This window comes from Mirounga leonina, unplaced genomic scaffold (assembly GCF_011800145.1).
Source record: "Mirounga leonina isolate KUSES-001 unplaced genomic scaffold, KU_Mleo_1.0 Mir_176, whole genome shotgun sequence".
NCBI lineage: Eukaryota > Metazoa > Chordata > Mammalia > Carnivora > Phocidae > Mirounga > Mirounga leonina.
The window spans coordinates 5,422,305-5,438,477 of record NW_023270454.1 but is presented as its reverse complement, the minus strand read 5'-3'; the positions used below and the strand labels follow the sequence as shown (position 1 = coordinate 5,438,477).

At 42.3% G+C, this 16,173-nt stretch overlaps 1 protein-coding gene across 1 annotated transcript in view; it reads right to left on the bottom strand.

Annotated features, from left to right (window-relative positions):
* DOCK5 (dedicator of cytokinesis 5) overlaps nt 1-16,173 on the bottom strand; it is a 181,877-nt gene that overhangs the window by 99,139 nt on the left and 66,565 nt on the right. Inside the window, exons 9-13 of the mRNA XM_035022587.1 lie at nt 15,975-16,056; nt 13,539-13,668; nt 10,152-10,224; nt 6,539-6,681; nt 3,457-3,582 (exon numbers count right to left, since the gene is read on the bottom strand). Coding sequence (XP_034878478.1) covers nt 3,457-3,582; nt 6,539-6,681; nt 10,152-10,224; nt 13,539-13,668; nt 15,975-16,056 — 554 coding nt within the window. The remainder of the gene's footprint in view (nt 1-3,456; nt 3,583-6,538; nt 6,682-10,151; nt 10,225-13,538; nt 13,669-15,974; nt 16,057-16,173) is intronic.

Here is a 16,173-nt window from a genome sequence, read left to right as displayed (position 1 = left end):
AAAAGTAAATGTTAGTAAGATGCTTAAAGAAAACCTAGAATGAATGAAAGGCATGCCAAGTTCCTGGCCAGGAAGGCTCGGTATTATAAAAAGGACTCCAAAATCTATTCTATATTAAACTGCTTCCCAATGTAAAAAAGTAAAACCTTCTAGCACTATAAGAACACAGGGGTGCACAGTAAGGGCACTTTTCATTTTCATCACTCATCTGCTTAGAAAAGAAATTAAGGTCTTGCCCACAGTTGGTTAAGGTGAAGCAAAAGGGACTTATTCATACAACACAGTTTGAAATCTTAATTGACATATGCTTTGTCAATAGAGAAACGGACAATTTGTGTTAAAAGCCTTATCTGACAAAGCAACTTCACTGGTAATATTTGTCCCACAGTATTAAGAATGTAAGCAAAAATTTATCTATAAGGATATTCACTGTGGTGTTGTTTACAAAAGTGAAAACTTGGAAAATCCTCAATTTCCAACAATAGGCAGCAGTCTGAATACGGTACAATCAGATGAGATAATATTCACTTATTCATTTAAAAAACTGACTGAGCACCTACTCTGTACCAAGCACTGTGCCAGGTGTTTGGGAGACAATGGTGAGCCGTGCACCAGCTTCGCTCTCATACAGCCTACCGTCTAGTGGAGGAGAGAAGCATTAGCAGATAATCACAGGACAAAATGCATCATTACAAATGAAGGAAAAGGTCAGGCTCTGTGAAGGCATAACACTAAGTCCCAACTGTGTCTGGAAGGTGTGAGTAAGAATTACCCAGTTAAAGAGAGAAGAGAGATCCATTCAGGTAGGAATAGTAGCTACTGAAGTCCCAAGGCAGGAAGTAGTTGGATCTACGGTAATGGAGTTCAAAGGAGCAGTCTTGAGGCTATGGACACAAAGTTAGAAGCAACTAACACACAGAGGCAAAGTGAGTGGATGAGATCACACAGGAAGAGAATACAGGCATGAGAAGGAAAAGAGGCCTGTTATGGACTGAACTGTTCCCCCTAAAGTCATATGACGAAGCCCTCACCCCTAATACCTCCAAATGCGACTGTATTTGGAGACGGGCTGCTTAAACAGGTGACTAAGGTAAAATGAGGTCATATAGTGGGCACTAATCCAATAAAACTTGGAAAATCCTTACAAGAAGAGAGTAGACCCAGGGGTGACCATGTGAGGATGTAGCAAGAAGACGGCCATCTCCTAGCCAAGAAGGGAGGCTCGGAAGAAACCAGCCCCACTGACATCTCAGACATCCGGCCTCCAGAAGTGTGAGAAAATAAATGTCTGTTGCTGAAGCTGCCTAGCATGTGGTACTTTATCAGCCCGAGCAAACTAATAGAGGACAGAAGGACCAGACACTGGGGAACTCTTAACATTTAAAGGCAAGGTCGAAGGTGACATGGTGGCAAAGGGGAATGGAGACAAAGAGAAGAGTGCAGGTCCCTGATGATGAGGGAGGACCGGTTCCACAAGGGGTGGTCAACAATGTCACGTGCTGCTGGGGGAAGCCGAGACAATCTTTAGGCTAAAAAATATCCACTGGACTTAGTGACATTACACTCTAGGGGGACTCTAGTGACACCATTCTGGACAGGACAGACGGTGACTGACAGATGCAGAAAGAGAGACAGAGAGTACGTTATGCGATGGCTTCTGAGATTCTGGATGTGCAGATGGGGGCAGACAGCAGGAGCACCTGGGCTAGAGGGGAAAGTCAGGCTGAGGGAAGGGCTTAAGATGTCTCTGGAGTCTGTTCAAATGGTGATGAGGAGCAACAAGGTAAGGAACTTTGGTCTGAACCTCTTATTTCTCAAACCTGGCTGATCACCAGAATCACTGGGGGAGCCCTGGTCTTACAAACTGAATCGGAGTCTCTGGAACACTGTGGGAACCTGTATTTTAATGTTTCTGAGCTGATCCAAAGACCAGCATCTGGGAGCCATTGTCTGAGATGACGTTCCAAGCCTATGACAGCTCTGGCAGTCCAGGAGGCAATCCTATTGACTAGAAAGATCGGAAAGAATCTTCTAGCCAAACTGCAAAGAGAAATTTCACTTTGCCTGAAAAAATAAACTTCTCCATTTTATTGTTTCAGATTTCATTCTTCCTGTAGTAATAATACTGCCGTCAGTTATAGGAATATTACCAATGCTTATTTTTTTAAACAAGAAGACAGACATTTTCACAGAATAAAGATGAAGATGGATTGGGCTGAATGAGTCTAAAAGGGATAACATCAGCAGACGAAGAACCACCTTCTTTCACGAGAAAAGAAAAAGATGGTCTCCATTTTACAGATAGCTCTTCTTCGCATTCATCCTTTTTAATGCCTGCTACATGCAGACGATGTGTGTGGCAACACATTATTACTGCTCCTTAATCTCCAGAAGGAGGAATAAGAGGTTGTGTTACTTTAAAAGAACCCCAATTTTTATGCAGTAGACAACAGCATCGTTTTCTAAAATTTTTCTAGCATGCCAAAGGTTACTTATTTATATATTCTATCTACCTATCTATAAAATATGTAATATCATCTTTTAATATTTGTAACACATACGCTTCATGTAATACATATATATATATCTTATATAAAGTTCCTTGAGATGATTTCCTTTCATTACTATAAAGATTAAGAAATCAAACTGGGGGGCACCTGGGTGGCTCAGATGGTTAAGCGTCTGCCTTCGGCTCAGGTCATGATCCCAGGGTGCTGGGATCGAGCCCCGCATTGGGCTCCTGGCTCAGCGGGGAGCCTGCTTCTCCCTCTGCCTCTGCCCCTCCCCCTGCTCATGCGCTCTCTCTCTCTGTGTCTCAAATGAATAAATAAAATCTTAAAAAAAAAAAAGAAAAAAGAAAGCAAATGGGTTAAGTCAGTGAAATCAAGAGAACACATATGCAGATCACCAACATATGGTGCCAAAAAAGACAAAACGAGTAAGAAAACCATAGAATGTTTACATTCTTGTCACCACATGTATGGGGAGAGCCAAGCACACAGTCGGAGTTCAAGCAAATGGGGCAAAGGCTCTGGCGGACACTGTGCTGAGCAGGGACCTCGCTGGAGCTTCCTGGCCAGCAGCCCCCAGTGCTGGTGATGTCATCCTGAGAAAGGGACATGCGACAAGGCAAATCACTCTCGGGGCACAAAACCTGTGCTACCATTAGCGATCCTTAATGGCTAATGTAGGGAAGAATTTCAGAGGGGCTCGTACAGAGCAGAAAGGAAGAGTCTGACAAGGAAACTCTGAGTTACATGTAGAAGCATCATCTTGGGCTCATGCACTGGGTACTGCAACCCTCCTGGAGTCTTCCACTGTCTCGATACCACAGATGTGAGTCACTAAAGACCACAGAGGTTCTTGCATTGCCTCAACCATCCCGTTAGAAGTAACTGCTGCATGGAAGGAAGAACTAAAGGATGCATAACAGGTGAACCACGTAAAAGCTTTTACCTGGAAGTATTATTTCAGGAAAGCCCATTTTTCGGGCGATTGCAGTTGATCTATCCACCAGGTGTGAAAAATTCTTCTGAACCTGTGAGAGGTCACCTGGCAAAAGCTTCAAAGATACCCAAAGTCCTTTAAAGAAATAAAGGATGAACTTTTAGTTCTCTTTATGATCTATACCATAAACACACAGGGAAACGCTGAAAAAAAATATGCATTGTATTAACATACAGATACTTTATTATAAAAATGTAAATTCTCCCCCAGTTAACTTATAATTTTCATGACACTCCTATCAAAATCACAACAAGACTTCCTTGAGAATTTGACAGGGGTGTGAACAGATGTTTACTTTGGGGGGAAAAAAACACGAGTAAAGACAGCCTCTATCAGATACCAAAATATTGTACAGCTGTAATGAAGTGTTGTATTAGTGGTAGAAAAGATATATAAATCAATGGAAACAATTAGATTAAATACTATAATATATAGCAATTTAATATATAGTAAAGACGCATAACAAATCCTGAAAAAAGAAACAACAATTTCATAAATGTGCTGGAATAATTTTCTTGCTACTTAAAAGAGAATCAAATTTCTCACCTCACGTTTTCATTAAAATAAATTCCTAATATAATAAAGAAATAAAATGAACCTTTTTCCTAAGTTTAGAGACAAATGAAGAAATCACATACAAAAAGAATTTTCTAGGGGCATCTGGGTGGCTCAGTCAGTTAAGCGTCCAACTCTTGATTTTGGCTCAGGTCACGATCCCAGGGTCCTGGGATCAAGTCCCATATGGGGCTCCACACTCAGCAGGGAGTCTGCTTGAGGATTCTCTCCCTCTCCCTCTGCCCCTTCCCACACTTGTGTGCATGTGCATGTGTATGCTCTCTCTAAAATAAATAAATAAATCTTAAAAAAAGAATTATCTATACACAAATGTAAAGTTTTGATATTTATAAAGAAGTGAAAGGCAGGCTACCAATGCTGAAATACCTATAAGAAATTACAAGAAAAACATCAAATAAATGGAACGTGTATAGACAATTCACAAAGAAGTACACAAAGTTGGTAAATATTTGACAAATCAAAAATTGAAAAATACATGTTCTATATAAGACATTGTCATCTTCATAGTAACTGAGAAGGAAAACTTTAGAAAAACTCACAAATGCATAGGAAGGGTAGGTAATTCACCACCAAGTAGTTTTTTAAATTTAAAAAAAAAATTTTTTTTTAAAGATTTTATTTATTTGACAGAGAGAGACACAGTGAGAGAGGGAATATAAGCAGGGGGAGTGGGAGAGGGAGAAGCAGGCTTCTCACGGAGCAGGGAGCCTGATGCAGGGCTGGATCCCAGCACCCTGAGATCATGACCTGAGCCGAAGGCAGACGCTTAATGACTGAGCCACCCAGGCACCCCTCAAGTAGTTTTTTTTTTAAAACTGCAAGAAAACTATGGAAGTCTACTTTTCACCTTTCAAATAGGTGAAAAATTTTTTTAAGATTTTTTTTTTTTTTAAGAGAGAATGACCACAGGACTAGCAGGGAACGGGCGAGGGGGAGAGAATCCTAAGCAGGCTCCATACCCAACATGGAGCCTGACACCTGGCTGGATCTCACAACCCTGAGATCATGACCTGAGCCAAAATCAACTTAACCAACTGAGCCACCCAGGAGCCCAACAAACAGTTAAAGATTTTTAACTATCAGCTTGCCAACCAGGCACTGTGGTAATCAGCACCCACTGGCAGAAGTCGATGGAAAGCAATCTGGTAATATGTGTTATATCTGAGTTTGAGCTTGTTCCCATAATCTGCCCTAGGAGTCCTATTTATGGGAATTTTCTTGGGGAGGCAATCCTAAATATGGAAAAAGCTTCATGTATAAAAGTAGTCACAGCAGTTATTGAAATTTATAATGGTTACAAAATAGAAAACACACTTAAGTGTTTCCCTAGGGGGATGAAATTTTCTTAAATCCAAGCAATGGAATATCATGCAGCCAGCCACCGAAAAATATTTGTAATGAGCATAAAAACATTTGGAAAGTACTTGCTTCATTAAGCAGCAAGAAAGCAAATATTTTTTTTTCACTTTTGTTTGGGGAAAAAAAAAGAAATTACATATACACAGCAATTTATTTAGTATAAGGACTTTCCACTCTAATAAATCATACCCTAGGCTACGAGTTCTAAAACAACAGAAATGTATTTCAGATTCTTTAATGATTCCTCACATGTCTTTCCTACCCAGAACAACTGTGAATATATGGAAAAGGGAATATGCTGAAAATAATGTGTTTCCTGATTGCCTCCACTTCAGTAGAAGATAGTTACAGGGTGGTTTAAAAAAAAAAAAAAGAAAAAAATAGTGACCCAATCTTCAAAATTATCCCCAAACCATCACCATCATGGTATTTGAATTTTAAAATTTTAACTAGTTTTTAAAATATTATTTGAATTTAAAATGCAGTTTCAATGAATGGAATTTCTTAGTTAAAATTGTCAACAGAACGATATATGGAAGCACTAAAAACAACTCAAAATGTTTTGCTAGCTAGCCCGTTATTTCATATTAATATCTGTTCAGGGGCGCCTGGGTGGCTCAGTTGGTTTAAGCATCTGCCTTTAGCTCAGGTCATGATCCTGCATCCATCAGGCTCCCTGCTCAGTAGGGGGTATGCTTCTCCCTCCCTCCCCCGGCTTGAGCTTGCGCTCTCTCTCTCTCTCTCCCTCAAATAAATAAATCAAATCTTAAAAAAAAATAATATCTGTTCATTTGTATTACTTTGGTCTCTTTCCTCTTAATTTTACTTAATATAAGGGGAGACAAAACTGAAAAAGGACTCATGGGATAAAAATTTGTTCCACAGAATTTACAAAATACAGCTGTGATCCAATTCAGTGCTGAGTGCAGCCTCTGCACTCTTCAGTGTAAAATGCCTTCAGCAGGAAGCTGAGGTGAGCAATCCCCAGCAGGGTCTGCTCTGCATCAAAGATAGGGAAAAGGGCCAGAGTCCAAGGACCCAGTTCCAATGCCGCCCCGCCAAGCCCCCTCCCAGCTTAGTACGCAGGGCTGTGTACCTTGTCCTTTGTGATTCACTTCCTTCGCTGCTATCACTTTATTCAAGACTGAAGTGAGTGGCTCATTCTCCCCAATCACATGGGATGTTATCAGGGGCGACATGATTAGCTGTCTCTGCCGGATATAGGTTTCCATTGCAATTCTGGGGAAGTCAGAAATGAGAGGTAAGGAAAAAAGAGGAAGTTTCTATAGCACAGCTTCAGACAGCGTGGATTCTATGGGAATAATCTGGAAATCTAAACACTAGACCCACCTCATGAGAGGACTCTCCTTTTCCTTTATTTTTCCATGGGGTGCCTATCTTGGTCATTTCCAAGATGAATTTGGTGTCTAAGATAGACACCCCCGTGGAAAAAGGAAAAAACAAACCTCCTAAGAACAAACAAAACTGATGGCCAAATGTTAACAAAACCAGAGGCAAGGCCTAATGCTCTTTCTGAGGTGGGACAGGCTGACATAATGGAAGTGAAGTGCAGGAGGGATGGGACAGGTGATCTGGCCTCCAGTCCTGGTTCTACCTGACATACGCTCCAGGCCTCAGTATCCTCATCTGCATGCTGGGCCTAGATCAGATGCCTTCAAAGGCCTCCATCTGGCACCAACACTTGACGCACAGACAAAAGCGGCATGCACGCAGTAGCTTCTGGAGGGCGTTCTTCGATTCTCATGTGACGGCAAACTCCATGGCACAGCCACCGGCAAACAAGCTTCACTTTCATGATCCCACAGGCTGAGATCCAAGACCCAAACACAGCCCCTCCTGACAGCACGAGCACCCCCAGGAACTCCGTTTCAGCCTGGTGCAGGTCGGCAGTCTCCCTCTCTGCTGTGGTTTTGTTCTCTTGCCCGTGACGCAGGCCAGCTTTCTCTGCAGGCTTCTGATCTCGACCCTGATAGTAGCAGGGAAATGTACTACCATGTCTCGGTCAAACCAAATACCAAATATGGCTGGGATCTGAGTGGCTCTCTTCAAAGGACTCTCGCTTCGATGGACTAGCAGAATCCATCCAGGAGACTCTCCTCATATAATACGCTGTAAAGCTCATTGATGAGGTAAGCTATGAAAGCATTTGCCATAAATCTTAGGAGTTAAAAGCCAGAGACTGTGATTTGCATCATGAATGCTTTACAGTGGCTGTTGGCTGCACAGTGAGTGGCAATCAAATTAGGGCTGGGCTCCTTGGAAACTCAAAGCGCCTATTATTGTACAGTGAAGGCGATCTCAGGGCTCACTGTTCAACATGGCTGCGTGATGGGAGCTGGTTCAGAAATTAGGCAGGGGGGCACAAAATCAAAGGAAGAAACCCACCTCAGTAGTGAAACAAACATACAGAGTAACTTTCACATCCATGCATGCTGCTCCTATTATGTATATACACATATAATATGCGTATATACATAATGCATATATAATAGTGATAAATAAAATTATACGTATATATAATAGGAACATCCATGGACGTGGAAGTTCTTTATGTTTATAATATATACATTTTAATATATCTAAATATATATTTATATTTATTCTCTATATATTATTTATTTAATATTTACTCATTAATGCTTAAGATATAGCATATATTTAATATATTGATACATTTAACTTAATGTAGTAATAAAATATTATAGTTATTATATCTGTTACACTTAATACATTTAACATACTTGAATGGGTATGTATACATTTATATTGGGATCAGCATTCATGAATTTGAGTCACTTCATAATTCAAATTAGCATTAAGCTACATAAAATATTTACCTCACCACATTCTGGTAGGGTCAGTATATAGGTGGTAGGATACTAGATAAGCGCATTTAAAAATTATTAATAGCCTCTGGATGAAGGAAGGAAGTACTACTTAGCAAGAGCTATTTGCACTGTTATATTTAGAAAATGGTCTAAGGTAGTGGGATTTAAACTGAAAGAGAAAGATTTTTACACTTTAAATAAAATTAGATATAATACATATTTTTTGTACAAAATATAATACAGAGTTAAACAAAAATGAGGCAAAATCACCTTTGGTTACATCAACAGAAGTAATCACTGTTAATTATGGAGTATATTCTCCAAAATATCTAAATTTTGAGGCTTCCAATGCACTGTAACAATTTATATTCTTATAAGTACTGTATATTTCCTCCTACCCAGCCAAACTCTGGGTATTGTATATATTTTTAAAACTCGGTCAAACCAAATGCCAAACCTCCTTGTTTAATTTGCATTGCATTGATTCTCAATGAATTTATAGGCCATTTCTTTCTGTGTATGTGTGCATGCTTGTGTGTATGTGTATATACACACATATATTATTTTCTGTTCATACCTTTATGAATTTCTATTAATTATATAGTAACAATATTCATCCTTTTTTCATATACATTGCAAAGATTTTACTAAATTTTATTCTGTACCTAAGTTATTTAACATTTTTGTGTGGTTTAACCTGTCAATTTTTCTTTTTCGGTCAGATCTTTGCAGTCTGAGTCAGCAAGGCCTCCCACATACCACACTATTCCATAAAACTTCTATTTTCCTGTAGTATTTTAAGATTTTAGTTCTTACACTTACACATTTAATCACCTGGAATTTCCAGGGGCACACGATGTGCGACAAGGCTCTAACTTAGGTTTCGTAAGTGGGTAGCTAATTGTGTCAAACAACTCATTTCCGCATAGCTGCTATTTCTCCACTGATTTGCGCTATGATTGTTTAAAAATCATATATTAATTCCAACATCCTTGGGCTGGTTTCCAGAATTCTCAGCGGTTGTACTGATCCGCTGTGGCAGCTGCAGGCTGGCTGAGACAGTCACCTTCCCTACCTGACACGATCGCCCTGTTAGGACTCTGTTCCAGCATCGTCTGCCGCCTCCCCGAGGCCACCCCCACCCGCGCTCGGGGTAAGGCAAGAATGACTGCTAGAGCCATGATGTTCACACATACGCTTCTTCAGAGCCCTGTGGGTTCACATCTGCTGGCCCACGACTCCCCAGGCGCCCACGCGGGGCTCCAGCTCCTGAAGCTCAGTGGGGAGGCCTTAGCAGAACATTTCAGGGAATCCTCCCGTGTCATCCCAGGCTGGCTTTCCCTCCGCCAGCAGGAGCCCAGGCATCACTGGTTCAAACCTCCTAAACTCCTTCTACTCAAAGCATGGTCTCCGGTCCGGCGGCAGCAGCTGGTGGCCTGTCAGCCACCAGCCTCCAGACCCACCAGACCACGTTCTGCATTCTGACAAGATCTCCAGAGAACAGGATGCCTTGTCTTCTGCGATACCTGCTCCAGACAAGAGTGCAAATACACTTTGGCCTTCCTGACACCTACAGGGCACCATTCTCTGGCTTCTGGTGCAGACACAGATTTGCCCCTTCTATTCCATCGGTCCTTTCTGTAGAATCAGAAAAGCTAAGCTTACACTCCTCCATGTGATCCCAATATAAAGGACCTTGAACAAAGTCTTCTGTCAGCTTCTATCTCACGGTCTTCCAGCTTACGAGGCTTTCCTTCTGTAACTGAGCAAATGGTTCCTAGCACCTGGTTCTGTGTTAACAGATCATTCAAAGAACTAATCCAGGTCTCAAGTCACCGGGATCAATGCCAAAGTACTTACTGCTGAAAGGGAATAAAATGCTGCTTTTCTTCATCATCCACCTTCCCATGGATGATATCAGTAATATCCATCACTAGGAAAAAGATAAAACTTAATTAAAGAACTTAATTGCTTCAGGCTTCAGTAAGTTACTATGGAAAACTACGGTATCTGCAAACACAGGACACGAGAGAAGACAGATACCACGCGGGGACACGAGGTCTTTGCCAGCGATGACTCCCAGTGCCCAGCCTGCAGAACAATTCATCGGGAGCTCGGGCACGGGTTTGGATTTTTCTCAGATCAATCTGGCAGACTACCCGCTCTTTAAATTTCTCATGACCAAGTGCTAAATTCTTGAGAAATCGGAAACCAGATTGGTTTTGTTTTGTTTTAGCAAGCCTGCATTCAAAGACACAGAGCACACGTATTTTTTGTCAGGAGTGTCAACAGAATGGAGACCTGAGAGAGAAACTCAAGGCTCGAAGGGGTCAACCGTCCCTTGGACTTGACACGGTTGCAGCCAGCTTCCACATACATGGAGGGAAGCCAGGGCTCCAGCAACATGGGACAAAAGATCACATAGCGATTTGCTGCTTTGTGCACAAGAAGAGCAACGAATACAGCACGGTCCTGTGCCTACTATGTCTATTATTTTACTTATACCGATACTATTATTTGCCCTACTTTAAGAGATGAGGAAACACGGGTGCCTGGGTGGCTCAGTCGTTAAGCATCTGCCTTTGGCTCAGGTCATGGTTCCAGGATCCTGGGATTGAGCCCCACATCGGGCTCCCTGCTCCATGGGGAGTCTGCTTCTCCCTCTGACCCCCTTTCACACGCTCTCACTCAAATAAATAAAATCTTTAAAAAAGAGAGAGAGAGAGAGATGAGGACACTGAGCACAGGAAAGGTTGGTAACTTGCCCCAGATCAGAAGTTTTACGTGGTGAAGCCAGGGTATGAACCCAACAGCGATTATGGGGCCAAATCACTTAAGCCAACCATGCCCTGCTGCCCAGAGAACTAGTAAGTGGGCCATCCTACAGCTGTTCAGACCAGGGAGGGCCCACAGCCAAGAGGCGAGCCCTGGGTTAATGAATTACAATCTAGCCATAAAACACACACTCACCATCCACTCCCCAGATAACCTGTTTGGAGATTAGAAGAAGTACAGAGATAGGAGACATTTCTTGTAGGAAAAACTGAAGGATAAGGAAGGAAATGCCTTCTCAAAGCGACCCAAACCACAGTGGGTAAGGCTTGGGAAATAATAATGTTGGTGAAAGGGTGCCGCAAAAGCTTGCTGTCAGCCCTTAAAAGGCCCCTGCAAACACTGTTCCAAAAAAAAATACTGAAAAATCCGTATCTGGCGCACCCCCTCTTCCAAGGGGCAGTTCATTTGTCTATGCCGTCATGTAGTTACTCTAGATCTCTGCTAATCGATGCTTGGCATCAAAGCTCAGAGGAAATTACTGTTCTCTCCGTACACACACACACCCACCCATCCACCCACCCGGAAACAGAAAAGCAAGCAAAAGCTTCATATTTAAATCTCTTTGGCCCATTTTGAATGGCAGTGACCTTTAAGTATGCCCTAAATTCTTAGTTCAGTGGACTGTCATATAGACGGCTAAATTGTGCTAGGGTTCCTTCCCTTTTCTGAGATTTCATTTTATTTGTCTATCAGAAGTAATGCTGTGCCCTCTTCAGAGACTGGCAGACCTTGAGCAGCAAGTGGGAGTGCAAGGTTGGTCAAGGAATGACAATATACATAGTCTCATGCAGAGGAAGCCTCGTTACCCACACAACCCAGAAGGTCAGTCTTGCTGACATTTTCTGGCCATTTGTTCCAAGAGAATTATGGCATTTCATTGATAGCTTTCAAAACTCCTTAGTGACTAGAACGTCAATGTATGACCAGGAATGTATTTCCTTAATTTAAGAAACTACAGAAGAGGGCGCCTGGGTGGCTCAGTCGTTAAGCGTCTGCCTTCGGCTCAGGTCATGATCCCAGCGTCCTGGGATTGAGCCCCGCTTTGGGCTCCCTGCTCCGTGGGAAGCCTGCTCCTCCCTCTCCCACTCCCCCTGCTTGTGTTCCCTCTCTTGCTGTCTCTCTCTTTGTCAAATAAATAAATAAAATCTTAAAAAAAAAAAAAAAGAAACTATAGAAGAAAATGCAGGGCCTCTCAGGAGGCTGTGGGGCTTGATTTAAGCCAGGGACCCTCTTTGAAAGAGGTTACAAACCCAGTGCTGCCTTTGAAGAGTCAATCTCCCAGACAGGCAAACCACTTTCCAGGGAGAATTTTATTGGACTGAAATCAATACGTAGCCTGCAGCCAGGGAGAATGCCAATAGTCACAACAGAGGCTTTACTACAGTCCTACTGTGCACAAGGCGCTGTGCGGGGCACCGAGGGAGAAACAAAGGAGGCAGGGTCTAGGTGAGGACACAGAACCCCCGAGAAAACATACCTGGGAGCCCCAAGCAAACGCTGTGTGTCTGATACTCACGTTGACAACCACATTCATCTTACACCATCTCTGGGTTTCCCTCCCTCGTATCTTTGTGTGCGTGTGGTGGGGGTAAAATCTGCTTTTTTAACCATTCTTTTTTTTTTTAAAGATTTTATTTATTTGAGACAGAATGAGAGAGAGAGAGAGCACATGAGAAGGGGGAGGGTCAGAGGAAGAAGCAGTCTCGCTGCCGAGCAGGGAGCCCGATGCGGGACTCGATCCCGGGACTCCAGGATCATGACCTGAGCCGAAGGCAGTCGCTTAACCAACTGAGCCACCCAGGCGCCCTTTTTTAACCATTCTTAAATGTACACTTCAGCAGCATTAAGTACATTCACAATGTTGAGCAGCCATCAGCACTCTCCCTCCCCAGAACTCTTCCATCTTCCCAAACTGAAACTCTGTTCCCCTTAAACACTAGCTCCCCCCATTTTCCCCTCTCCCAGCCCCTGGCAAGCCCCACTCTGCCTTCTGCCTCGCATAATGAATCTGACCCCTCTGGGTACCTCATATAAGTGGGGTCACGCAGTGTTTATCTTTTTGTGACTGGCTTATTTCACTTTATACAACATCCTCAAGGTTCATCCACACTGTGGAATTTCCTTCCTTTCTCAGGCTGATTGATACTCCACTGTATGGATAGACCACATTTTCTTTATCCATTTCTCCATCCACGGACACGTGGGTTGCTTCCACCTTTTGGCTAGTGTAAATAAGGCTGCTCTAGACCAGGTGTACAAGGATCTTGAAACCTTCTGCTTCCGGTTCTTTTGGGTGGACACCCGAAGTGGGATTCCTGGGTCGTAAGTTCGATGTTTAACTGCTGGAGGCCCTGCCATGCTATCCTTTACAGTGACTATACCATTTACATTCGTCCCTGGGTCTTTCTGTACCTGCTACTCCAAACGGTCTTCGGAGCCCACATGTGTGCTTTTTGCCCTCCTTCAGCTCCATGTGGCCCACCCGGACAATCTGGCACACGAGGCTGATGCGGGGCCGGATGAGGTCTGTGCTACTGAGGTCCTAAAGGGACAGAGAGCACGCAAAAAGGAGATGATGCTGCATCACCCTGTCACCTTTGTTTCTCTTTTTACTCGACAACAGAACACCGTTCTGAGCGTATTTCCTAATGCTGGAATAGCAGAATGACTCTCTCCCTCTCCCATACCCAGCCAAGAACTAACCACGGCATCAGAGAAAAATGACTGTATTCCTATAAAGGAAGGAATTTGTTTGATTTCCCAGTTCCTACTTCAAATTGAGAAATCGGATCATTTTCAATCTAAAGTCTCTAATTTATCAATTTAAGCAGGGTATTTAAAAATCAGGACACCTGTCACTGTTGCTTTATATTCTGCCAGGACATGGCTGAGCACCTGATGCATTTCAGTGTCAAATGAAATCAAAGCTCGCATGACGCTGACATTTATTGGGGATCTACACATGCTGGTGATATTTCATTTCATCTTCCAAATAATCCTGTGAGGCAACTCTAATAGAGCTGGTTTCTGTAATTATTCATCTGTTTTATGAGAGGTATTCATTGAGAGTTTCTGGGTGTCTGTTGATTAATAAAAGATGTGTAGATGCAATGTCTCTGTTTTTTTGTGGTTTGTATTCTACACTTGTTTCTATTCTTAAGGATGGGTGATTAAACCCATGAAGGAGCTCACATATCTCATTCTTTTTAAAATCAGAAATAATTTAATTGCATCTCAAATTCCTTTCATGAAATAGCTAAGTCTTCCTTACTGAATCAAGAATTACTTTCTAAATAGTCATTCCAAATCCATCCTCCATAATTTAGTTCACTCAGGTCTCCAAGGTAGGAATACATAGCAATGATAGATAGCATCAACCCTGAATTTCTGTTCTAGGTTTTGTGAGACTTCTGTTAATAACAGACAGACTCCGGGTGACTAGTTACATAAATTGTGGCACACTGATACTGTTTACTAAAGTACAATCATTTGTAAAAGAAGTTTCTGTAGAATGTTGAGTGATCAAGGAAGTGGTCACCACATTTTATTTAATTGAAAAGGCTAGACATGAAATTTACATCCCAAGAAGATCCTGATTGGTAGGAGGGTGGGGGAAAGGGGATAAAAATGCAGATTTTCTAAAATGCTATTGGCCAGAAGATGGACCAAAAATTCAGTAATTCCTTTTCTAATGTGCTTTTTTCAAGGTACACATTGACTGATAAATGCCTTTTGGTTTTAGGGAAAAATCCACATGTCCATGAACTGAGGAAGGGAGGTTTCAGGAAGAGTTCAAGTTCTTTCTCTTTGTTTACCAGGTGGTAAAGATATAGGTGGGTCAGCGCATGAGCAGTAATCACACCCCGCTTGTCCCAGAAACGGGATGTTAACAGAAGGAATGAATAATACTAAGAAGAAATGAAAGAACGAATGAAAGACTGAAAAGCCTGTACTGGGTCCACTGCTCTGCATCACGTTTTTAGGTGCTTTCCCTTAGACTCTATTTTCCTTGCCGTATGAGTGGTAAGAAATAAGGAGATAAAATATGTGCGTGGGCTTAAGGGAAGAGGGCAGAGAAGGAAGAGAGTGTCTCCTATGGGTCTGATGGAGAGCAGGCGGCAGTGCTCTAGGGCATTTCAAGCACCCATGTCATAAAAAAGTGAGAGAACCCCAAGAAAATTCTAGCCCAAGAGAAAGAGAGTCATCATGCCCCAAGCTATAACCCAATAAATTCCCTTGCTCTTGACCCATATAGAGCAGCACTCCTCCTTCCTTGGAAAAGAGGAGGAGTTCAGGGTAAAGTCCATTAAAATATGAGCAAACAAAAAAGTTGAGATCCCCGTCTTTGCCTAAGCTATAACCTTGGTCTAGAATGCTCTTCTCTTTATCAGCATTGCTCACTCTCTTGTCAATTTCAAGTTCTTGCTCAAATGGCCTCTTCTCACGAAGGTCTGTCCTGACCCACCTATTTAAAACAGCACCCCTTCCCCAGCCCAGAAACCCCCACCCCCCCAACCAAAGTACTTACAACTTCCAACATTCTATACAACGTACTCATTTATTTGATCATTGTTTCTTACTGTCTCCCCGTTTTGGATAAAAGCTCCTTGACCAGGGATGTTTTTTCTGATGTGTTCACTGCTGTATCTCAAGTACCTAGGATAATGGTTGGCATCTAATAGGTGCTCGATAAATATCTGCTGAATAAACGAGTGATTATTCCTGCTAGGAGGATTATGATGATTTTTCTTTTCAGCTTTCCATTTCTGAGGTTTTTCCATATATTTACCATGTGCATCTGCTAATATCATAAGCACAGAAAATGATTCAACATAAGGTAGGACTTACAGTAAAAACCGCTTGAAGGTTATTAAGCTTCTCGATTTCCTTGGGCATCCCATTACTGCCCCAACGAATTAGGTAATTCTCACTGGTGAAGGAAAAAAGAGAAATTATCCTTAATGAAGAGCTAACTGGCAATGGAGCTGCCCTCGGCACAGACTTCATAGGGTACAAGGCCCCGAAAAGCTCTGTTGAATTTATCAGG